This window comes from Gopherus flavomarginatus, unplaced genomic scaffold, assembly GCF_025201925.1.
Source record: "Gopherus flavomarginatus isolate rGopFla2 unplaced genomic scaffold, rGopFla2.mat.asm mat_scaffold_34_arrow_ctg1, whole genome shotgun sequence".
Lineage (NCBI taxonomy): Eukaryota > Metazoa > Chordata > Testudines > Testudinidae > Gopherus > Gopherus flavomarginatus.
The window spans coordinates 2,809,088-2,834,224 of NW_026115061.1; the positions used below are offsets into that span (position 1 = coordinate 2,809,088).

Sequence of the window (25,137 nt, forward strand, 5' to 3'; positions counted from 1 at the left end):
TGCTTTTCCTTCCCCCCAGAACCCCTCTTCTCCTGGGCTGCAAGTAGCCATCCCTGGGATGCTAACAGGCAGCCACAGGGGTCTGTCTCCCAGCAGCCAACCGCACCTCCATGGGTTCAGCCCTCAGAAGGGCAGGTGGGGGTTTCCTGGATCCCAGTTGCTCACAGCCAGCCCAGTCTCCACCTCTAAAACCATCAGTCATGCCCTCAGGTTGGCCATAAGGGAGCCGCCATTCTCCACTTGGACTCAGCTTTGCTTGTTTTCCTTTCACCCAGAACCTCCCTTCTTCTCCTGGGCTGCAAATAGCCACTCCTGGGAAGCCAAGAGGCAGGCACAGGATTCTACCTCCCAGCAGCCAACCACACCTCCCCAGGCTTTGCAGAAGGAAGGGTGGTGCTCTACTAACCCCACTTAGCCGCACAGCTTCTTCCCTGCCTTCCTCAGCTCAACTTTCCTCTATTGCCCCATTCCTGCCTCACTTCCTCCTTTGGCCAGTCACGCAAAGGAGCTTAGCAGGAAGTGAGAGCCTCTCTAGGCCAACCCCCAACAGCAGAGGTGGCCAAGCCACAATCCTCCAAATGGTGACTGGCCTAACTACTCTAGGTTCTCCAGCCTGACACCAAGGTGTTTTCTCCACTGCTGTCAGCATCCTCTGTCATGCAGGGGTTGGAGTTATCCCAGGGACAGGCCAATAGGAGGAGTGCCCTTTCTGAATAACAAGGGGATCTGGGAAAAGGAAGCCAGCATGTTTCTGTCTGGTTTTCAACCAGGGACCTTTTGCGTGTTAGGCAAATGTGATAACCACTACACTGCAGAAACTCCGCCTACTGGGTTGTTGCTCACTCTGGCATAGACCGATGGACAAATCTAGAGAATGTGGTGGTAGCCCCTCGATAGGTCAGCTGGCGGAGCAGAGGACTGGAGACAGCACTCAGGAAGTCGTCCTTACCTCGCCCGTGTGACTCCAGCTTGAGGGAGAGCTTCTTTTTCTTCTCCTTGCTGACAAAGAGCAAGAGAAGAATGAAAGGTCAGGTGGGCCAACTCGGTGCAGAAGCCCATGCTGTCTTTTCCTGCTGCATAGCCTGAAATGAGGGACTCGTGGCAGTTAAAGGAACTGCTGTACTCTCAGAAAACATCCCGCCCGTGCATAAAGGAGGATAGAAGAGCCTGTTAGTCTAGCACGCTCCCAACGGAACTGTTTCAGCAGCTGCTAGGTTTCTTTTTGGCCTGTTACTTTTCTGTCTGGGATGTTGTTGTCAGCTGTGGCACAGAAAAAGGACGTCATTGCAAGCTGCCCATGAAGATAAGATTAACTTTTGCCTTCCTTGCTTGGCTTTACTTGCTTCCTCACCCTATTCCTGCCTTAGTTCCTGTGTTACCTGAAGGCAACGGGGGCCCAGCAGTACAAAGAGGAAGTTAGACAGCTAGACCCTGGTGGCAAAAGTTCTACCACCGCTTGCCACCCTACTCTCTTCTCCCAGCTTCACATATTGACCGCCAGGGACTTGTTGCCCAGCAGCGCAACGGAAGGCAGTGGACAGAGCCACCCTCGCCTTGAAGCTCTGGCTCATTAAACCGTATCTTCAGTCGCTGATGGCCAATGAGAGACCAACAGCGCCTGCTATTGTAGCACTTGAAAATGCCTTTGGTCAGTCACTGGATCTCTTTAATGCTGTTACATAACAAATGAAAATAGAATCTCAATGTGACATTCTGTACCTTTGGGGGAGTGTGCTGTAACCCCCATATTCCTCATTTTCATATAATCGTGATCTTATATACAGAGCATGCCTTGTAAGGTATCAGGAGAAAGGATATGATCTGATGAAAGTCATTTCTCTACCCATAGATGTTAACCATTCATGCATATGAAGTTATGAGAATTGTGCAGTGTGGTTATCACTATGCTGTAAGGTGGGGGAGTCAGCCAAATATTAGCTCCCCAGTGACAACAGCAAGGAAAGTAACCAACACCCGAACAGGGTGTCAAACAACCCATCAACAGCCATTGTTCAGCAAGGGAGCTACAGTGCAATCACTTACCTGCAAGAGGACTCCCCAGGGGAATTGCTCAGACTTGCTTGGAGAGACGCAGTGATGCTCACCTGACTCTGAAGGGGGAGCAAAGCCAAGAGGGAAGAAAGGACATGATAAAAGCAGAGACATTTGCCATGCTTTGTCTCTCTCGTCCACCTACATCTACAGATACCCCCACACCAAGCAACTGAAGCGCTGACGAAAGGGGAGAGCCTGGCTGAAAAGCCACCAGCTGGCCTGTGGTGAGAAGCATCTAAGTTTGTAAGGGCATTGAAAGGGTTAAGATCAGCTTAGAGTGCATTTTGCTTTTATTTCACAAAAACAACGAGGAGTCCGGTGACACCTTAAGAACTAACAGATTTATTTGGACACAAGCATTCGTGGGTAAAAAGCCCTCTTCTTCAGATGCATGGAGTGAAAATGGCAGATAGAGGCATAAATATATATTGGAACATGATGTAAAGGGAGTTACCATACAAGGGGAGAACCAGTGTTGAAGGCTAATTCAGTCAGGGTGGATGTGGCTCTCTCCAAGTAATTGACAGGGAGGTGTCAATACCAAGAGAGGGAAAATTGCTTTTGTAGTGAGCCAGTCACCCTCAGTCCCTCTTCAAGCTCAAATTAATGGTGTTAAGTTTGCAGATCATTTGTAACTCTGCAATTTCTCTTTGAAGTCTGTTTTTGAAGTTTTTTGAATGGCTTCTTTTAAATGGCTACTTTGAATGGCCTCGTTTAATTGTGTTATTGAATATGAACATGTAAATGTATTAGGGAAGTCCCATGTGGTCTAGTGGTTAGGATTCTTGGTTTTCACCCAGACAGCCTGGGTTCAATTCCCCACACAGGAACAATGCAGAGCTTCTCCTTGGAGGGAAGACAGGAAACAAAAAGAATGAGAAAGGATCCTGCCAGCAGCAGAGCTGGATAGAGCTGGGAGCAGTACTGGATTTAACATGGTGCTATAGTGCTAGGCCCAAGTTCTGAAGGGACCTGTAACAGTAACTTCCTCCCCTCTGCAGAAAGGGACCCTTAGAGCATCCTGGATTCAGTAGGGGAGCTGAGACCCCATAGGACCCTGGGAGCTGTAGTTGCTTGACCAGCTCCCTGCCTTGGAGCAGAGAAGGAACATTTCCCAGCATTCCCTTGGCTGCTATTAACAGGAAAGGGAGGGGGGAAGCTGTGAGACTCCACGTGCTTCAGCTTGCTGTGGCTGGGGGGCTGGCTGTTAGAAGGGGGTGCCAGCTGTGAATAGGGAAGAGGTGTGACCAAGGAGTAGAAGGCTTTGGCCCAGGTAGCACCCTCAGAAGACTTCCCCAGACAGGCTTAGGGATGCTGGTGTGACCTCGCCTGGCAGCCCCCAAAGATGGAACTGGGTGGACTAACTGGACAGGGCCTGTCAAACCTTAGTCCCAGATTTGCACCTTAGTGTCCAAAATACGGGGGTTAGCCTGAAAACGTCTAAGCTTAGTCATCAACTTGGACCTGGTACTTGCTGCCACCACCCAAAAAATTAGAGTGTTTTGGGGCACTCTGGTCCCCCTGAAAAACCTTCCCTGGGGACCCCAAGACCCAAAGACCCAAGTCCCTTGAGTCTCACAACAAAGGGAAATAATCCTTTTTCCCTTCCGCCCCCCTCCAGGTGCTCCTGGAGAGATACACAGACACAAGCTCTGTGAATCCAAACACAGTGACTCCCCCTCTCCGTTCCCAGTCCTGGAAACAAAAGCAATTTCCTCTTCACCCAGAGGGAATGCAAAATCAGGCTAGCAAATCCAACACACAGAGATCTCCCCCTGATTTCTTCCTCCCACCAATTCCCTGGTGAGTACAGACTCAATTTCCCTGAAATTTCCCAGAAAAGAAAACTCCAACAGGTCTTAAAAGAAAGCGTTATATAAAAAAGAAAGAAAAAATACATACAAATGGTCTCTCTGTATTAAGGTGACAAAATACAGGTCAATTGCTTAAAAGAATATTGAATAAACAGCCTTATTCAAAAAGAATACAAATCAAAGCACTCCAGCACTTATATTCATGCAAATACCAAAGAAAAGAAACCATATAACTTACTATCTGATCTCTTTGTCCTTACACTTAGAAACAGAAGAGCAGAAACTACTTCTCCAAAGCTCAGAGAAAGCAGGCAGACAGACAACAAAGACAACAATGTTTGCAAATGTTGCCCATTTCCTCTTTATTCATTTATCAAGTATTCATGTGAAACACTCAGATTTTACCTCCTATCAACAACTGATATAAAATCCCTCTGATTTTCCACTTTCTTCTCTATAATTAGCAAAATGGATCCAAAATCTCTGATTTCCACCCTTTGTCTTTCATTTCTGAACACTGATCTGAAAGCTCAGGTTTTCCCTCTCTGTCATTATCAAATGTCAATTAACAATCCTCTCAAGTTTTGTACTGTTCCTCATGCTTCTAAATCCCAAAAACTTCTTCCTTCAGGGGAACCTGTTGCCCTGAGTCGCTCTCCATTCTGGATGTTGCAGGGGATTAAATTTCCCAGTGATTGTCTTTCCCCTCTCCTTTGAGGATCATTTGTTCCCTCTTTTAGCTCTGTTAGATATTTGCCAAAGAAAGAGACCAACCTGATATTTAATACACATCAAAGCCAGAGGCCTCCCCCTCTTTGGGGATCAGTGGTTCGCAGCTGGTAGTGGGAGAGTTGGCTGGCCACTTTTCTTTTCTCCAGCTGGCACAGGATGAGGGGGTCACTCTGAGTGCAGCATGTCTTGAGAAGTATCCCAAACCACAAGACAAATGGTCTCTGTGAAGGGTTGCTTCCCACAGTGCTAAGATGTAGCCACCTCTGGCAGGATCCACGGTGGCTACTATTTGCTAGTGACAGGCCACGGAAATTTCTTACCTATTTTGCCCCTCCATGCCAGGCCTGTACAACATACGGCCCGCGGGCAACGTGCGGCCCGTGAAGTCTCACTGTGCGTCCTGCAGCCGGGAATCAAAGGGCTCTGGGCTGCCCGTAGCCACGGGGAATCCAAACCCCTTTAAAGTTCAGCCGCGACTGGGATTCAAAAGGTTCTGAGCTGCCCGCAGCCGCAGGGAGCCCAGAGCTCTTTAAATCTCAGCCGCGGCCAGGATTTATAGGGCTCTGGGCAGGCGGGCGGGGAGCTCAGAGCTCCTTAAATCCCAGCCACCAGGTCCGGCTTTAGGCCAATTCAACCAATTCCCTTGAATCGGCCTCGCTCCTAAGAGGACCCCGCACCCAAGCCCCAGTACCAGCAAAAGCCAGTGCGCTGTACCAGGGTGGCCCAGTTTCCTCAGGGGGCAATTTAAAAGGCCTGGGGCTCCCAGCAGGGGCTGGAACCCCAGGCCCTTTAAATTGCCACTAGAGCCCTGCTGCTGGAGCCCTGGGGTATGGCTGCGGGGCTCTGGGGGCTATTTAAAAAGTCCAGGACTCCCATTGCTTCTACCTCCCCGGCCCTTTAAATAGCCACTGGAGCCCCGCCGCTTCCCCAGGGTTCCCGCGGGTATTTACAGAGCTGGGGCAGTGGAAGCAGGGGCGCCCCGGGCCCTTGAAATAGCTCCCAAGCCCCAGGCTGCTGCTGCTACCCTAGTGGAAGAGGGGGGAGGAGGAGGAAGAGGAGGAGGCACTGACCATAGAGGATGAACTGTACCCCCTGTACCTGCATCCCCTGCCCTGCCTGCAGCCAGCCCGTCCCCAGCCAGCCCCTGCTGCACCCCCTGCTCGCACCAGCCCCGCACCTCCTGCCCTGCTTGCACCAGTTCCTGCCTGCAGCCTGCCCATCTCCAGCCAGCCCCACACCCCCTGCCTTGCCTTCAGCCCTGCACCAAACCCTGTCTCCAGCCAGCCCCTGCCATACTACCTGCCCTGCCTGCACCAGCCCTGCACCCCCTACCCTGTCCCCAGCCAACCCCTGCCATACAGCCTGCCCTGCCCGCACCAGCCCTGCACCCCCTGCCCTGTCTCCAGCCAACCCCGTACCCCATGCCTTGCCTTCAGCCCTGCACCAACCCGTCTCCATACAACTCCTGACGCACCCCGCTGACTGAAGCCAGCCAGTCCCGCACTCCTTTGTCTCCAGCCCTTCCAACCCATGCCACACCCTCCCTGTGGCCCTGCCTGAAGCCAGCCAGCCCACCCCACACCTCCTGTCTCCAGCCTGCCCCACACCCCTTGCCCAGCCTGCAGCCAGACCCTACCTCTCGCATCCTCCCCCTCCCCCACCTCCAGCCAGCCCCATGTTCACTGGTGCCCTGCAGTTCCGAGGGAAGTAACCCTGCACACCTGCTTCAATGAGATGGGCAGGGAGCAGCTGGGACCCACACATGTGCACCCTAGCACACCCTAAGGGAGTGGCAGAGCTCATTTCTAGTTCAGACCCATCTTTTTAAAAAAGAACTTTTAGGTAGGGTTAACATACATCTGTACTTTCCCGGACATGTCAGGCTTTCTGGTTCTTAAAGCGCCATCCGGGAGGAAAATACGGATGTATGGTAACTCTACTGGTACAAAAAATACATACTGTGGCAGAACTTTTTATAGGGAACCGGTTGTTAAGAACTGAAAGGCTTTTTTTTTCCCTAATCATCCCTGCGGGGCCCCGCCAAAAATGTTCAAATTGGGCCCTGAACTTCCAAAAGCCGGCCTGCCAGCCACGGCCGGGATTCAAAGGGCTCTGGGCTGCTCCCAGAGATTCCCGACCGCAGCTGAGGTTTAAAGGTCTCAGGGCTCCCCACCGCCACGGGCAGCCCAGAGCCCTTTGAATCCCGGCAGCAGCTGAGATTTAAAGGGCTAAGGGATCCCTGTGGCTGCAGGCAGCCCAGAGCCCTTTGAATCCCGGCGGCAGCTCCAGGGGATGGAGTGAGGCTGGGATTTCAAGGGCTCAGGTTCCCCTCAGCAGCAGGAACTCTGGGACCTTTAAATCCCTGCCCCAGCCCTGAAAAGCTCCGGGTTCCCCCAGTCGTCAGAGCCCCAGGCCCTTTAATTTGACCCTGAGGGCTCCCAGCCACCTCTTTGGCTGGGAGTCCCTGGTTGATTTAACATCAAGTAACACCTCCCCACCACCAACCTTCCTTTTTGACCCACAGCTGTTTTGGTGGGGCGGCGCTGGGGAAGGAGGGTTTGTTTCTGCAGGGCTGGGCGGGGTGTTTCCGCCAGGCCGGGAGGTCCTGAGTGGGGGGTGTTTCCGCAGGGCCGGGGGGTTTCGGTCCTCAGCTGTTTTCTTTGGAGTATTGTGGCCCTCGCTGTTGTACTCAAAGTACTGTACAGGAACTTTTCAGGGGGATTAAGGCAAAATGCCACATTTATTAGTAATACAGGTATCAATTAACACTCTATGATATGCACATGAGATATATATCACAGTCATGCATTCACGCACACACACAGACATAAACACACTCCGTCTTGCTGTTGTTACCAACTAGTTGCTCCCCTTAACTGCACTGGCCAGGTGAGTTAGATGGGGGAGGGGTGGAGCCGGGCTTCTACCGATCCAAATCGATGGTCCGATGGTGACAAGACGAGATCCGGGGTCCTTCTGCAAGACACTTCGCATTTATAGCAGCTTCCGTCTTATGCAAATCTAGACCAGATTCAAAATCTGGGTCTGCGTCCGTTGATCTTTGTGCTGCTTTTCTCTGGGTGTTGTCCCAATGCTGCTCAAAGAGGGTGTTTTCTAAAGAAGGTGCTTGCTTCTAATCCCTGAGGCCATCAATATGTCTGCTCTTCTTTACTGGGCTCACTTGAGAAGTTGTATTGTCCTTTGCTCTGGCTCCCATTCCCTCTTCAACTGTTGTAGCTGTCTGGAGGTGGGTGACTTCCAAGCCTCACTCATTCACACCTCATTCAGTCAATAGAGCAATTGATTACAGAGTGCGGGGGAAGATCTTATTCTACTTCTAGCAAAAAGGCACATGTTTTCTTTTACTTTAACTATACTATCCTTAGGGGCTATAACATTTGATACAAAGTTTTCTACCAATTTTCTATATAGGGATCTAATACAAAGTTGTTTGAAAATAGAAAGGCACAATGCCAAGTCATATGAATTACAAAATAACATCATGCCGGATGCAATGTCATAAAGATACTTAATACAGAAAAATATTTAATACAAAATAACACAATGCAACGTTATAAAGATTTATAGAGATAGTTAATACAGAGATTTCTCTACATCACCGCTTTACGAGTTGTGCAGGCCTGCTGACGGCATTCACGGGGCTTCTTGCTCGTGTGGATTCCCCAATGCTGAATAAGGTGAGAGCTGCGATTGAAGGTTTTCCCGCACTCACTGCATTCATAGGACCCCTCCTGTGTGTGGATTCTCTGATGCCGAATAAGGTGTGAGCTGCGACTGAAAGTTTTCCCGCACTCAGTGCATTCATAGGATCGCTTCCCTGTGTGGATTCTCTGATGCCCAATAAGGTGCGAGCTACAACTGAAAGTTTTCCCGCACTCATTGCATTCACAGGGCCTCTCCCCTGTGTGGATTCTCTGATGTTGAGAAAGGCCTGATCTGTAAGTGAAGTTTTTCCCACACTCAGCACATGTATTTTTTTTGCTTTTCCCTGCAGATTTCCTGCTGTATTCTGGTTTCATTAAGGCCCTTCTGAGTTTCCTGACAGGAAATAAATTTATCCATTTTCTCCCCTGGCTGGTTTCCCTGCTCTTTTTCTGGTCTGTGCTGAACCTCACACGTCATTGCATCATCTGCTGTGATAGAGACAGAAACCTCAAACAGGGATGGAAAGGGGAAGGCCAAACCAAAACATATGCTGGAGAGAGGTCAAATAAAAATCAGGAACTCAGCTCCCCCCAACAGGAGAGAGGAGGGGATCAATACAGCCTTTACATCCCATCCAACTTCACAGGGGGAAGGGAGAAAGCTACTGCCCGGTGTCTGCTAGCATCTATAGGAAGCCTTGAGCTATATTTACCCTGCGGATGCGACCCCTGCTACGGACAATAATGAACTGAGAGACTTCCCAAGAGCTTTGTAGGGCATCCTAGATGTTTCCTTCAGGCACTTACAGATTCTGAGTTGGTTTAACGTTTCCTCATCTGTGCGGGGAGATCTCAGGATCTCTCTTTCCTCTGAATCTTGGAGCTCTGGGACCCATGGCTCTTCCCCTTGTTCCAGCTGGGAGATCATATCACGTTGGAAAACCAGAAACTCCGCTCAGATGAAAGAAAACAAAGGAGTTCAGTTGATTTCATACAACTTGATCATCAAAAACATTCTATTAATTTATCCTCAGTGCTTAGTGTGACCTAGTGTGCCTGGGGCAGTCCTCACTGAAAATGCCAAGGTCAGAGCAGGCTGGAAAAGGGAGAGCAGATGCTCCCCAAACTAGTGGTGAACACTGAAGTTAAACTCACTGACCAGTCACAAACTGTGCTTCTGATCCCACACACTGGTTAACGAGACTCTGAAAAAAGAAATCACACGGCTCCCTTTATTGCATGACAGTTCTCTGACTCCTAATCAGCAACTAGGTCCCGTACAGTGAGAGGTTATTTAAAAACTCTGCTCACTGTGATACAGCATGGCCAGAGGGCAGCAGGAGAGTGATCCTAATTGGATCCAGGAAGTGGGTGGGTAGAAGGTTAGCCACATTACCCAGGTTTGGCTCTCATCCAAAATACCATGCTGCCAGCCAATCCTTTAGCAGTTAAACTAAATGTTTAGAAGAAAGAACAAATGAAAGAATGAAGTTAAATTCCATCCTTCCAGACAATTCTTTAGCATCTAAACTAAAGGTTTAAAAGAAAGAAAGACAGAAAGAATTTAAATGGAAAAGCAGTCAGATACATTCCAAAATGGATATATCAGGTTCTTAGCAGTATTGGTGAGTTGCTGGCTTGAAAGTCTGTCTGGAACGCATCCACAGCTTGGATGGGTCATTCAGTCCTTTGTTCCAGGGTTCAGTTTGTAGAGAAGTTGCTCCAGAGGTAGGAAGGGGGATTGAAGACAAGATGGAGATGATGCAGCTGCGCTTTATATTCCTTTTGCCATGTGGCTTGTACTTCCTGTGTCCCAAACACAAGCTTCACAGCACATGGCATGGAAAAGCTTTGGAGGTTTCATTACACAGGCAAACCCCGGCATGTCTTGCTGACTCAATAGGTGTATCCCCTTGGTCCATAGGTTCATTGTACAGCTGATGACCCTCAATGGGCCATCAAACATGCTAGGCAATGTTGATGCCAATATGTCTGGGGGTGTCACCCAGAAAAACTGCACAAGTCTGGAAATACAGATATACCTTACATATCTGTAACTCACAATACAAAGGTGATAGAAACATAGAAACAAAATTATCATACTTGGCAAATCATAACATTTTCACTGACACTTTACATGGCATACCTAGCATGATTCATTGCAATTTTATCAGATTATATTATTTTATTATTAATACCAAAGTGTCTCACAATTTCATGCAGTCTCACACTTGCTAAACTAGTGAATTCCCAGGACCAGTTCCCCAGGTCCTTGAAGATGCCAAACATTGTGCTTAGGAGGGATTGAAATACCCACATATCTGCTGGGAACACACACACAGACACTGTGTCAATCTGTACCCCTGTGTTCACTGTTCTAGAAAATTATGATCAATTTTGTACCCAGTATGGCTTGTGAGGTATCATTAGAAAATGCATCACCTACTGAATATTATCCTCCTGTTAAAATGTGTAGTAACACTGTATGTAAAATTGTGAGATTTTACAGTATGATATTACTGAAAAAGTTACAGTTCTGGGGAACACCCACAGACCAGTTCCTCAGAGACAGCAAGGCAAACAGCTGGTCAAACAGCCATTCTCCTGCAGGGGAAAGGTGTGAAGACATTAAGGGCTGGTCTACACTACGGGGGAAAATCGATCTTAGATACGCAAATTTAGCTACGTGAATAACGTAACTGAAGTCGAATATCTAAGATTGGATTACTCACCCATCCTCACCGCGCGGGATCGATGTCCGCGGCTCCCCTTGTCAAATCAGCAACTCCTTTGGGGTTGGTGTTGTTCCGGAATCGATATAAGCGCGCTCGGGGATCGATATATGGCGTCTAGATGAGACGCGACATATCGATCCCCGAGCAATCGATTTTAACCCGCCGATACGGTGAGTAGTCTACATGTAGCCTTACATTCCATCACAGGGACCTATTGAGGCTGTTGTGGAAAACGACCACAGGATTAATATTTGAATCAGCTCAGCCTGAGGCTCTTTTCTTGGTTACAAGCACGCAGGGGGCGACAGCTATTGGAATACTGTTCCCGAGCTAAAAATCACACAAGCCTTTTACAGCTTAAAACCACAAACAATGACACATACGTTGCACGTTAATTTCCTTATTTGGAATATATTGCAAAATATGATGCAGGTCAAAAGCAAGCTGAACAATCAGTTTTCCATATTTGGCCTTTCCTGTTATTTTTATTACACCTGGTGATATGGGAGCAAGACTCTCCATGTCTCAAGAAATGTCACTACCAACCTAGGCCATTTTCACATGCTGGGGTGCAATCCAGATCAGCGAGGAGTTGTGTCATCTGTAATCCTGGGTGAGATTCAGTGTTCTGCTGCTGGAGCTCCCCTGTCTGGATACTCCCAGCCAGCGTTCAAGGACGCACTGAGTGTCTGTATGATAAGTAACCCTGGACTGGCAGCTCTGACTCCAGCCGCCTGCTTGTTACACCCCAAGCACATTCTGGTTTGAGTAGAGAAGGCTCAGGGTTTGAGAGAAGGCTGGAGGTAGGAAGCTTCTGTTCCTTATGCTGGACCTAACCCTAGTTTTACTTGAGTAAAAAGGAGATATTTGACATTGTGTGATGCTGCTCCTGTGCTCTGTGCCCAAAGTGTTCTGCAGCAGAGGAGGGTCTCTGGTAGTATGTATGTTACTGGCCTATTGGGGTGATGCTGAAACAGGACAGGGTACAGATGGCATTGTGGGGGTGGCATGAACCTTCACTCTTCATTTCCCCTTCCAAGAACAGAAGGGACAGGAATCCTTACCCAGCAAGACCATCGTCTCATAGTTCCCCTGCATGACATCTCTGTAGAGGGCTCTCTGAGTGGGGTCCAGCAGAGTCCCTTCTTCCCTGGAGAAATACACAGCCACCTCCTCGAAGGTCACCGGCCCCTGAAAGAGCAGGAGTCCAATACTCAGTACCTGCTGACCCACTCACAACCCCACTATTCACGGAACAGCAGCACCAGGGAAATGGAGGCTCCGGGAGGCACATGTTAACAGAGTCCCACCCCATCTTGCTTACAGCAGCCAGGAGGCATCAGAGGGTAGAAAGAGAGAACCTTTGTGTCTCCCATCTGACAGACAGAAGCAGGGTCTTCACATTTATCACATAGCTACTAGCCAGAGCTTAATATAGGAGGTGGGGCTGTCTCTGGACCCTGATAGTGGCTCCCTGGTAGGAATCCAAGCACTCTCCAAATAAAATATATGGAAGAAAGGGGAAGTCAATCATAAAGAATAGAAGTTAGAAGGTCAGAATTGTAGTGCCCATTAACAAAGGTTTAGAGAAAATAGAGCCTATCAAACTAACGGGATATCATTATTGGATGAGATCAAATGTTTGGTTGCAGCTAATAGTATTGATGTAATATACCTAAACTTCCGTAAGGGACATGACTTGATTAGCACAATATTTTTACTAAAAAAAACTAGAATGATACAAAATAAACACGGCATACATTAAATAGATTAAAAACTCTGATAGTAAATGGGGAACCATGATCGAGTGGATTTCTTTCTAGCAGGTTCCTGCAGGGATTGGTTCTTGGCCCTGTGCTATTTAACATTCTTATCCATGACTTAGAAGAGAGTACAAAATCATCACTGATAAAGTTTACAGTTGCCACAAAGATTGGGGTTGGTGGTAATTAATGAAATGTCAGTAGATTCAGGCTCCATCACTGAGAGTCTGGGAAGTTGTCCCAGCCCTGGCTGGAGGGTTATTTCCTGTTCCACAAAGAGGGGAAGTTCCATTCCCAACTCCTGTGCCTTGAAATTAGGACCTATCTGACACTACACGCCCATATTCATCATAGTGGTATGATTATAATATGATTAGGACATAATTATGATCTCTTTTGTAGAAGATGCATCATGTGTGGTGTCACTGGAAAAGTTCTGATTTGCTGAATATGATTATCCTATTTATGTGCACATATCATGTTCGTATCTGAAGTTATGGATATTGACTCTGGATCTGTATTTCAAATGTGCTTACTCTGGGTAACACCCACAATGAGCCTTTCAGGTACAACAATGAAGAAGCCAGACAGTGCTGATGGCTCAACAAAGACAATGGACTGTGGAAGAGCTTAGCCTTCCTGTGAATGTTTCAGCCAGCCTATGAGTCATGGCTACTATGACTCAGCAGGGCCTGTGACCAGACCACATGACACTAAACTCCATTTTAGTACCTGTATTTTTCCACAAACTGGACTAGGAACTGAATTTGGAACAAAAGGTTCCCACCTTATGGAAAAGCTACATAAGGTGGGGTGTGACATCATCTCTTGGCCTCATTCCCCACACAAGAGAACTTCTGGAAACACCTGAGAAACAAAAACGGATGTGGGGGAAGTGCTGCTCCCAGGATCAAGAGATTTCTAGCTTGTGTATGGAAACTTGGGGGACTGCTTGTACCATCAGTCAGGGTGAGAAATTGGTAATTCGAATTCTATCCATCTAGTATGTTAGGCTTAGTCTGAGTTTTGGTTATTTGCTAAATAATCTGCTTTGATCTGTTTGTTATCACTTATAATCACTTAATCTATCTTTCTGCAGTTAATAAACTTGTTTGATGCTTTATCTTAACCAGCGTATTTTGAGTGAAGTGTCTGGGGAAAATCTCAGCTTGTTGTGCACATCTGTCCCATATCGAGGGGAAGGGAAACTACATTAATGAGCTTGCATTATAGAGATCCTTGTGCACTATAAGACGGTATCATTCTGGATTTATACTACAGCAAGTGTGCAAGGTTGGGGAGTGGGAAATTGGCTCTTGTCTTCTATCTGTCCTTGAGTGGCTTAGGTAACGCATTCAGGTAGCTTAGTTGGCTGCATGGCGCCACCTGCTGTTGTGTTGGGTGATAACAGGCCCTGGAGAGGCTGGCGAAATCTCCAGCAAAGCAGTGTGAGAAGGGCCAGCCCAGTGTGAGGGTTAGAGGACACAGCAGTTCCCAGAAGCTCCACAAACTGCCTCCTGGGGGTGACAACCCATCACGCCCTACACTACAGAAGTCTCAGCAGGTTTGTCACATGCTGTCCCCTCCCTTTCTCCACCCGAGATATTTCCTGCTTCCCACCACCTCTAGCAATTCCCACCCTCTTATGCATTTACTGCTCCTCAACCTCCAAGCAGAGCCTGCCACCCTGATAATCTCTTACCTGAGCCAGCTCCATTGCAGCCATTTCCTTGCCCCTGGGAGGACGAGATGATCTGCAGCGAAACATGGATGTTATTCTCTGGCCTGCCGGGGTGAAAAGGGCAAGGTGTGAGTATTCAGACTAGGTTTTTGTCCATTCCCCAAGCCGATTCCCCCCAGCTTTTCCCCTGCTAATGCACATTCTAGGTTCTAGCACACTGTGAAGCACAGAGTGACCTTATTCCAGTACAGGCCTAGCCCCCTCCCACCAGGGTGTAACCCTCTGACACATGGGGAAACCCTCCCAGTAACAGTCTCTCTCTTACACGTATCAAGTTTGCGGACAACACCAAGCTGGGAGGGGTTGTAAGTGCTTTGGAGGATTGGATTAAAATTCAAAATGATCTGGACAAACGGGAGAAATGATATAAAGTAAATAGGATGAAATTCAGTAGAGACAAGTGCAAAGTACTCCACGTTGGAAGGAACAGTCGGAGGCCAGAGAAGAGCAGAAACAAAGGAGTCACTTTGGGGGATTCTCCCTGTCATTGTCCCCAAGGCAGCTGTCTCAGGTTTACAAAGGTGTTTCATGTTCCAGCCTTTATACAGTCTCTCCTGGGAGTGCCCCTTTCATGGACTGGGCCTAGTTTTAGTTTTAGTTTTTGGTAGTTAACAATCTTGGTTTATTGTTCATCTAACCAGTATGTGTGGATTGAAGTGTGTTGGAAACTCTGTTTGGGATAACAAGCTGGTGCATGTCATTTTCCGCTGATGAAATGACAGACTTCATATGAGCTTGGGTCGTTTAGTAGCGTGCCGAACAGTGCAAGATGCACATTTCTGGGGAAAGCTGGGCACTTGAGAATTTGCTGGTTTTCTCCTGAGGTGTAATTCATGAGTGGCTGTCTAGCAGCACTCAATACTGTGTAGCTGGGAGTGAGTTACATGCTGGAGACTGTGTGTTAATTGGCCAAGAGGGGCTGTTCTCGCGGGAAAACAGTTGAAAAGGCACCACATGCTGGAGGACTGAGGGGACAGCTATTTAACAGTCCAGATTGTACTCTGGGTAACATCACAGACACTCATTATGACAGAGCCTCTTACAACACAGAGAAAGTAAATCCATGTCCCAGAAATCGAAGACTCCAGACAGAGGGCAAGTGTCCCTGGCACTGCTTCTTGCTGACAGAGAGGTTCAGAGACAGTGCGAGAATCCTGGGGAAGCTGGGAACAGGAAGTATGGGCTGGCGGGGTTCGATGGAGAAAAGGAACAGGAAGGGCAGGGATATTACTGAATCCAGGATCTCAGCAGAACTAGATGACAGGATAGCACATAGTGCAGCCCATTGGAAAACACAATCCCAACTATACATACAAAATGATGGGGTCTAAATTAGTTGTTTCCACTCAAGAGATGGATCTCGGAGTCACTGTGGATAGTTCTCTGAAAACATCCACTCAATGTGAAGCAGCAGTGAAAAAAAGTGAACAATGTAGGAAATAATTAAGAAAGTGATAGATATGACAGAATATCTCATAGATCATATTTGTAAAAACAGCAAATAAATCCATGATACACCCACATCTTGAATACTGCATGCACATGTCCCCCCATCTCAAAAATAGATATATTGGAATTGGAAAAGGTTCAGAAAAGGTCAACAAAAATGATTAGGGGTATGGGACAGTTATGCCAGACCTAACCCCCAGTTTCACTTGAGCAAACAGGAGATATTTGACACTGTGCAATACGGCTCCTGTGCTCTGTTCCCAAAGTGTTCTGCAGCAGAGGAGGGTCTCTGGTATTATGTGTGTCACTGGCCTATTGGGGTGATGCTGAAACAGGACAGGGTACAGATGGCATTGTGGGGGTGGCGTGAACCTTCACTCTTCATTTCCCCTTCCAAGAACAGAAGGGACAGGAACCCTTACCCAGCGAGGTCACAGTCTCATAGTTCTCCTGCATGACATCCCAGTAGAGGGCTCTCTGAGTGGGGTCCAGCAGAGCCCACTCTTCCCTGGTGAAATACATAGCCATCTCCTTGAAGGTCACCGGCCCCTGAAAGAGTAAGAGTCCAACACTAAGGACTTGCTGCCCCACTCACAGCCCCACTATTTGTGGCAGAGAAGAGTGAATCAAATGGAAGCTCTGGGTGGATCATAGTCAGGAGAGTCTCACCTCGACCTGGCTCAGAGTATCCAGCAAATGCCAGGGTGAGGGGATGAAGAGAGAGCCCCTTATCTCTCCCAGCATATCCATCACCCCCCTACTAGTCACTGACTGATACAGGAGATGGAGCCCCTAGCAGGGTCCAGGGAGAGCTCGCTGGTAGGATGCCCAACACCCTCCTCATTTTGAGTAGCGGGATATGAAGGGAGAGGCAGCTCCAATAAGCCTGACTCATGGGTGTCCCCTTTATATCTCACAGCAGCTGATGGTTAATGAGGTCAGGCTCCAGCACTAGGAGTCTGGTCAGTTTGACTAGCTCCATGTAGGTGGGTTATTTTCTCTCTTCACAAATTAGGGCATTTCCACCTCCAAACCTCCTGGGTCTGTTCCTAGAATCTAGGCCACTTAGTAAATAACTCCCAGCAGGTCTGCCACACCCTGGCCTCCTCCTTTCCCCACGCTGTGAATTTTCTGCCCCGCTCCAACCTCCAAACCAGACTCTGCAAACCTTCCCACCTCTGGTGTATTTGCTCTCCCTTTCCTCCAGCAGGAACCCACCAGCAACCCCTCGATAATCTCTACCTGGACTGACTCCACTGCAGCCATTTCTCTTCCCTGTTCCACGCCAGGCTGGGATGAGCTGGAGCAAAACATTCTGCAGCCTGTCTGGGGGAGAAGGGCAGTTGTGGGCGTTTCAGAACCGGTTTTAGTTAATTTCACATCACAATTCCCCCAGGCCCTTTCCCTGCAGACAGACACCCTAGATTCTGTCATGCTGGGAAATGCTCAATCTGTTTATTACAATTTAGACCTGGCCCCTCCTGCCAGGCTAAGTCCACAGACACATTTTTAACCTCCCTTCTCTCTCTCCTCACCCCTTCTCTGAACACAAGGCTAGAAAAGAGCAGAACCAAAGGAGTCACTGTGGGGGATTCCCTCAGACACTGACCCCACCGCAGCCACACCCCAGCAGGGGGAATATGGAGTCAGGAACTGGCTTTTGCTCTGTCTGATCCTTGTTTTGTTCACTGAAAAGTGATTCTGCCCCAGGATGCAGCAATACATGTGTCTGGGTGGACTAGAGAGCTGGAAATCTCTCCCCCACATTCATTTCTCCCACTGCCCCTTTCAGTCTCTCCTTCCCCTGTCCTCTCTCCCTGCCCCTCTGGCTGGGACAGTCCCATTCCTGGGGGCTTTGCTCTCCCATGGCTGGATTTCCTCCTGGCAACCGCTAATGGGAGGAGAAATGAGGTTGTGTTGTTTGTGCAGAGTCACTTTCTTGCCAGACCCTAGGACATTCCCTGAGGTCTTTCAGTTACCTGGAGACTCTGGCTCAGAATTTAGTAGTAACAGGGCCCAGGACTGCCCTAGGGGGCTAGGACCAGCTGCAGAAAGTCATCCCCTGGGCCGGGCAGAGAAGAAGCTTTAATTAAGGTCACTTCCCAGCACAGAGCCCCACTGGGGGAGCAGCAGCTGCCAAGCCTGGTCTCCCAGATCACAATGGAGGCTGCAGCATCTGACCCAGGAAGCTGAACCCCCATATCCTGAGCAGAGAGGGACAGAATGTATGAGCAGCTTCCCTCCTTTAGCTCTCTGGGGAGAGCAGCTAATGGGAGCCCCTCCTCACAGGGAGAATGTCTGATCTCATTTGACCCACTGTCCATCTGGAATCACTCCTTGTCTTTCCATACAGTGACTCTGGATTAACAACGGTCTCAATGACACCGGATTTCAGAAAGAATGAGTTCAGAACGCTGTGGAAAAGACCATCGTGTGGCAGTGCTGACTCCCTTCCCACCTCCCTCACCCCCGCAGATCTAGGACAAGGACTGGGGGCAAAAATTTTCCAAACGGAACCGAAAGTTCCTGCAGTTTTCAAAAGAGGAGAAAAGTAAATTCTGTGATTTCACACTAACAGTGTTTGCTAAGTGGACAGAAAGTTATCACAGTGACAGGGCACGTGACTGAGGAATGGACTTGGTGACCTGGTGACTAGGAGCCAGAACTCTGGTACAAGTTGACCAGAGAGAAGGATCATGGTTAGCAGCAGCCCCCAGACACCCCCTAGTACCCAGAGCCCAGACCCCCCAGCCAGGGGCCCCAGACACCCCCCAGCCAGGATCCCATCAGATATTCCCTGGGACGCAGCCCCCAGAGTCCCTGGCCAGGGACCCCAGATACCCCTCAAAGCCCCACCGGCCAGAGAACCCCCACCACACCATGATTGCCAGGTTGGGAATCCCAAAGGGTTCCCCCCACCAAGAGCCCCCAGCAGCCAGGGACCCCCTCAAGGGATCCCCCCCCCACTGGGAACTCAGTCCCTCACTGCCTGCCTAGGAACTTCCCCACCCTCCAGAACGATCTACCCTGACATTTGCCTGGGACCCCCTCCTCTGCCCAGTGTGACCCCCTGATGCTTTACAGTGCGACCCATCACTCTGCTTCCCTGGCATGCCCTCACCTAGTGCCAGGGATCCCCTCCCCCAGCTCTGTGCACTGGGCATGGCAACAAAACCAGGAACCAGCGGGGGAAGCACAGACAGAGCCCCTGGCACAGAACCAGGCTCCCTCTAACCCTCTGTCCCGCCTCCCCAAGAGACACCCACCCCCACTGTTCTGCAGCCACCAGGCCCCCAGCGATACCCACCTCCAGGACCCATAGCCTCAGGGATGGGCACATCAGAACCACCACCCCCGAAAACCCCAAACCTCCACAACCCACCAACCTGACTAGGGTACCCCCTGCCCAGCCACCCAGAGGCCTCCCCCTACCACAATGCCCCTTCAGCTGCAATCTCCCCACACAGACACCTTCCCTGCCCCTGCAAGTGTTACCTCACAGAGTGGGAGAAGTGGCTAGAAAGTTAACACCACCTCCTGCTGGCCAGTCACACAGGCAGAGGGAGCCTGGGGAGTGCTTCTTTAACAGGATAATGGAAGGCCTGGAGGGCAAGAAAGGTCCACGGGCTGTCACTAGCAAATAATGGCCATCATGGATCCACCCCAGAGGCGGCTGCATCTTAGCACATTGGGAAACAACCCATCAGATTCAATTAGAAATAAAACAACTAGAGAGAAGTGGGGCAAATGTTTGGGGTATTTTATATCAATCTTTGAGACACGCAGAGAGAACCCTGTCACAAACGACATTTGATAACATGAGAGAAAACCACCAAGATCGGAGGGGATTTGATGTTGCTATTAAATAACTAGAAATAACTAGAAATAACTGGAAAAGGGGGACTGTTGGACTGGATTTTATATGACTGTCCAATACATAAACAGAATGTGATGGTCCCCCCCGGCCACGGGGCAACCATTCACGTGAGCAGCTCAGAGCCCTTTGAGGAGCTGATTTAAGGGCGGGGGGGGAGCTGGAAGGCTCCCTGGACAATGGAAGGGGGCCGCAGGGGGATTGGGAAATGGGGTCTGGGCAGTCTCCATGGGGGATGTGCTCCTCCCTTCCCTTCCCTGCCCTGGCAAAGAACGGGAACCTCATCCCACCCAATCCAGTGGGAACCATGTTCTGGGGAATGACCCAGGGCAACAATTTCCCACCCAAACAAGGACAAATCGCTGCAAATAAAATGGGTGGGAAAATCCACCCCCCATCGGAGAGATTTTAAATTGACATTTGAGAAGTATGGAGAGAAAAGGGAAAATCAGAGGCAATTAGAGAGCTGATCATTGGGGGGGGGGAGGAGAATCTCCCTGGATTTTATAGCCACGTGTGATAATGAGAGAGAAAAGGGGAAATCTTGAGAGAATGTGTGTGTGGGAGGAAGTGGCAAAAACAGGGACAGGATCCAGTTAACTCACCTCCCTCCCACCCCGGGAATGTCCTGGCTGCACAGAGACAGATCTACCCCCCCTACCCCAGTGACCTCCCCCCCCTGCAACTCCGGCTTCTCCTCCCCCAACCCCAAAACCTCCGCCCTCACACCAAAGGGGGGGGCTCTGCCAGCGCCTCCCCCTGAGCTCAACTCCTGCTCCTCCCCCCAGCCCGGATTGTGCCCTTTAGCCCCCCACGAACCCTGCCTCCAGCTGCCTGACCCCCCCGCCCATCAATTTCCTGCTCTGCGCCCGCCCCCCCCCACGCTCCCTGTTACTCCCCCGCCCCGCTCCAGCCCCGCCCCCAGCGCCCGGCGGAACGTTACGGCTGGTCCGGGCAGGGGGAAGGGCAGCGGCTTCAGCAGCTGTTACTGGGCATGCGCAGTGCCCGGGAGTAGCACATTGCTATGGGGAGTGATTTAATACACCTCCCCCCCTCGCCGGGCCCAGGGTCCGCCCCTCCCCCCCAACACGACGGCAGGGCCCCAACCCCCCCATCCCAGCGGGGCGGGCGGGCGGATCCTCCTGCAGCTCCACTGGGGCCGAGGCGCCTCCAAGGCTTCTCCCAGGCTCCCTGGGGCAGAGTCACTTTCCCGCCCCCCAGCGCCTCTCATTCCCCGGGGGCTCCGGGTCACAATGTCCCACCGCCCTTCCCCCACCTGCAGCTCCGGCTTCTCCCCTCCCGCCCCCGCCAGCCACACCAAGGGGAACCCCCGGGCCCCAGTCTCTGTCCCCACCTGGATCCCAGCGGGGCCGGGGGCAGATCCTGGCTGCAGCTGAGAACAGCGGCTCCGCTCCGGCTCGGGCAGCTCCAGCGCTGCTGGCAGCATGTGGAGAACCAGGGAGCAGCTGTTCAGCCCGGGCTCCGCATCACAATGTGCCAGAGCCCCGCCCCCAAGAGCTGCCCCGCCCCTGAGCTAAGCCAGAGCCCCGCCCCCAGGAGCTGCCCCACCCCCGGGCTGTGCCAGAGCCCCGCCCGCAGGAGCTGCCCTGCCCATGGGCTGTGCCAGAGCCCCGCCCCCAGGAGCTGCCCCGCCCCCGGGCTGTGCCAGAGCCCCGCCCCCAGGAGCTGCCCTGCCCCTGAGCTGAGCCAGAGCTCCGCCCCCAGGAGCTGCTCCGCCCCCGCTCTGTGCTGGAGCCCGGCCCCCAGGAGCTGCCCTGCCCATGGGCTATGCTAGAGCCCCGCCCCCAGGAGCTGCTCCGCCCCTGCTCTGTGCTGGAGCCCCGCCCCGAGGAGCTGCCCCGCCCCCGAGCTGAGCCAGAGCCACGCCCCCAGGAGCTGCCCGCATCTGGGATGTGTCAGAGCCCCGCCCCCTGGAATTTCCCCATTTTGGGTCTCTGAGCTTTGTTCTCCTGCCGCCTTCTTCCCAGCACCCCCTGCTCCCTTCCTGAGTCTGCAAACACCCCCCCTCCCCCGAGGCCGGCTGCAGTGCTCGCTGAGGCTGACTCCAGTGGCTGAAGTTGCCTCCATCTCTGCTTCACCTGGAGGGGGAGAGACAAAGAGAGGAGATGGTCCCAGGGTGTGAAACCAGAATCAGGGGGCAAGGAAAGAAGGACTGTTTGGAAAGGTGGGTTTTTTGTGTGGGGGGGGGGGTGAGCCAGAGGGATTCAGAAGAAGTTGGGCAGCAGAGGCTCAGGGAAATTGAGGGGAACCTCCTGGGTGTCTCAGTGTTGGCCAGGGTTTGTACAGCACCTTGCATAATATGGGGTCTGATCTCAGTCATGGTCTGTGCAGCACCTGGGAGCCCTGATGTCTGTTTCCTGATCACAGGCTCTGGGAATGGAGAGAGGGAAACCTCAGCACCTGAAGGTTAATGCAGCCCTGTGTGCAACCCCTGCTAGGGTGATCCGACAGCAAATGTGAAAAATTGGGATGGGGGTGGGGTTAATAGGCACCTATATAAGAAAAAGACCCAAAAATCGGGACATCTAGTCATGCTAGTCCCTGCTGTTCTCATAAGGGGTCGGCTTAGAGAGGGTTTGGCTACACTTACAGCTGTACAGCGCTGGGAGTTAAAGCTGTCTTCCTACAGCTGTTTAGGGAAAGCGCTGCAGTGTGGACACACTGACAGCTACCAGCACTGTGTCATGGCCACATTTGCAGCGCTGTTGGGAGTGGTGCATTATGGGCAGCTATCCCAGCATTCAAGTGGCTGCAATGTGCTTTTCAAAAGAGGAGGGTGGGGTGGAGTGTGACACGGAGCGTGGGGGAGACAGAGCGAGTGGATTTTTGGAGCTGACACTGTGTCAGCTCCCTGCCTGGCAAGTTCAAGCCTCCTCCCCCACCCCTCTCTCATTCACTAAATGCAAATAGCCGCCTTTGTTTTTTTCCTCACAGACCAGATAAGCCGCTGATCCAAAACAGACCCCCCCCCGTGCCCACCCGGCTGCTTCTCTCCTCAAGCAAACACCAGCTGTGGGTGTTCCAAAGGGATCCCCCTGCCTCTGCTCATTCACTGCAAACAGTAACTGTGTTTGGTTTTTAGATAAGCAGCTCCGGGAGCCTTGAGCTCACAACAAAACAAACAGAGGCATCACACCAAAACAAAGAGCGTTATCTCTACTTAAAAGCATTATGGGAAGGTTCCGGAGGTCAGTGACAGCGTAGTAAGATTAATCACTGTTTACACTGGCACCCCAGCGCTGCATCACCAGCTCTGTTCTCTTTATTCCTCTCGTCGAGGTGGAGCACATGCAGCACTGTAGCCAGGGAGATACAGCGCTGTATGTGCCTTGCCAGTGTGGACGGGGAGTAAGTTACAGCGCTGTAAAGCCACCACCTGCACTGTAACTCTCCAGTGTAGCCAAGGCCTGAGTTGTAGTAATAATAGCAGCCAAGAATCCGGTGGCACCTTCTAGACTAACAGACGTATTGGAGCATGAGCTGTCGTGGGTGAATACCCACTTCGTCAGATGCAACAATAGTCCCATATGGGCTAGTGGTCAGGATTCCTGGTTTTCACCCAGGTGGCCTGGGTTCAACTTCTGGTGTGGGAAGAGTGCAGAGCTTTTGCCCAGAGTGGAGGCAGGAAATGAAAGGAACAGGAAGGGATCCTGCCAGCAGTGGAGTTTAGACAGTGTAGGGAGGGGACCCCAGAAGTGGGGGTGGGGCAGTGGTTTGGGGGGAGATGAGGGAAGGATCCCAGCAGTGCGGGAAGTTGACAACCTGGAGAGCACAGGCCTGGAATGGGGACCTGGAAGAGTGAATGTGTCCCTCTAAACCCATCAACTGCAGACTAGGCAGGCTTGGAAGAATTGCGTATTTGTTGGTAAATGTCAATTTCTGTGTAAACACACAACCCAATGGCAAAATATTTCCATCAATAACCATCAAAATTGACAGATGGGCAAAGTAAGAAACATGCTGCTTGAGAACTTATCATGTTGTAGGAGCAGCAGTGATCTGTATGCTCTGTATAACCTGTATGCTCAAAAGGTCTGTTAAACTCCCCCAGCTTGTGTCCTTTCCTTCTTTGAATGCCTGTGAAGTGGCTTTCCCACTCTCCTTTGTACCTCCAGTGAATGCCCTTCACCCGGCCCATCTGGCCAGTGGTTCGCTGTGTTACATTCTATTGCACCTCAGGGAGACTTATCTTCATCGCACCGTCCATCGCTGCGCTGTGGGACACTTACCTTAAAGGATCCTGACATCTCCACTGCCAGGCCTGTCCTGGGAGCGTGAGTATGAGTGTGACACCCTCCCCCATCCCTTCTTTTGAGCTTAGCTATCAAGCTAATAAATGTGCTGCTTTCTGCCCAACTCTGGGGGGGAGAGGCAATATTAGTCCTCTCTAAGCTTACTAACTGACCCAATTTTGGGTAACACAAGCAACATTGTTTGATCTGTTATTGTACCAAAGGGGGAGATGGTTGTCTATAAAGGAGGGTGAAGACTAAATGCCTCTGATGAGAATGGGATTTGAACCCATGCAGGCAGAGCATAATGGGGTAGCAGTCCATCACCTTAACCACTCGGTCACCTCATCTGAGCTGTCAAAAAACGGACAGGAGGAGAAATCTAAGGCCGGCAGAGATAGGGACACTAAGGAGTTTTTAAATACTAAGCGTAAGCAGGGTCTGAATGAGCTCCCCTCTCTCACCTAGTGAGGAGCTGGGGAAAGACTTCAGGAACAGACCGTGTTTGCATAGACACACCTACTCTGCCTAGCTATGCAGCATGATGGGGCCGCTTCCCCAAAATGACCAGTTTGAGATGGTCTTGGGTTACAAATCACTTTAGGGTTGAGTGGAATGAAATGTTATTCTCCTTCCTGTATGAGTGAAGGGCAGCAGAACATACCTAGTCCGTCCTGATGGAGGGGTAGGTGAGTGAGGAATAGCTTTTATTGGACTGCAGAGAAGTGATTGAGGACGTCACCCTAAACCAGTGGTCCCCAAAATTTCACATTGTGCCCTCTTAGCCATGGCTGTGGCCCCTCAGAAGCCACGGTCAAGAACCGGGGCTGGGAGGAGTGGGGCTGTTGCTTGCTGGGGAGAGGGGTGCGGACAGGGGTAAAGGGGTCGACGCCGGGCTGGGAGCCAGAGTCTCAGGCTGAGGGTGGGGTTGGGGAAGAGCTGTGGCAGAGTGGTGCTCCCTCCCTGCCCTCTATGTGGGCTGGCTCAGGTCCTGAGGTGCCCCCATGAATGTTCCTCTGTGTCCCCCTAGGAGTCACACCCCACATTATGGGGACC

The 25,137-nt window shown here is 50.8% G+C and overlaps 1 protein-coding gene across 1 annotated transcript; it reads right to left on the bottom strand.

Moving 5' to 3' along the window:
• Nucleotides 1–11,909: 11,909 nt before the first annotated feature.
• On the bottom strand, nucleotides 11,910–21,268 carry LOC127042216 (zinc finger protein 560-like). The gene is made up of 5 exons (XM_050935833.1): nucleotides 21,183–21,268; nucleotides 17,197–17,276; nucleotides 16,377–16,503; nucleotides 14,467–14,549; nucleotides 11,910–12,192 (listed from the first exon to the last, which is right to left on the bottom strand). The coding sequence occupies exons 2-5, from the start codon at nucleotides 17,266–17,268 to the stop codon at nucleotides 12,025–12,027; spliced, it is 450 nt and encodes a 149-aa protein (XP_050791790.1). The 5' UTR covers nucleotides 17,269–17,276; nucleotides 21,183–21,268; the 3' UTR covers nucleotides 11,910–12,024.
• Nucleotides 21,269–25,137: the final 3,869 nt, after the last annotated feature.

Bases quoted from the DNA above. Each gene is read 5' to 3' on its own strand.
- LOC127042216 (XM_050935833.1), bottom strand. From the start codon at position 17,268: ATGTTTTGCTCCAGCTCATCCCAGCCTGGCGTGGAACAGGGAAGAGAA. The intron at 16,504-17,196 runs GTAGAGATTATC...TTACTCTTTCAG, and splicing joins CTGCAGTGGAGTCAGTCCAG to GGGCCGGTGACCTTCAAGGA. The intron at 12,193-14,466 runs GTAAGAGATTAT...CTGCTCTTTCAG, and splicing joins CTGCAATGGAGCTGGCTCAG to GGGCCGGTGACCTTCGAGGA.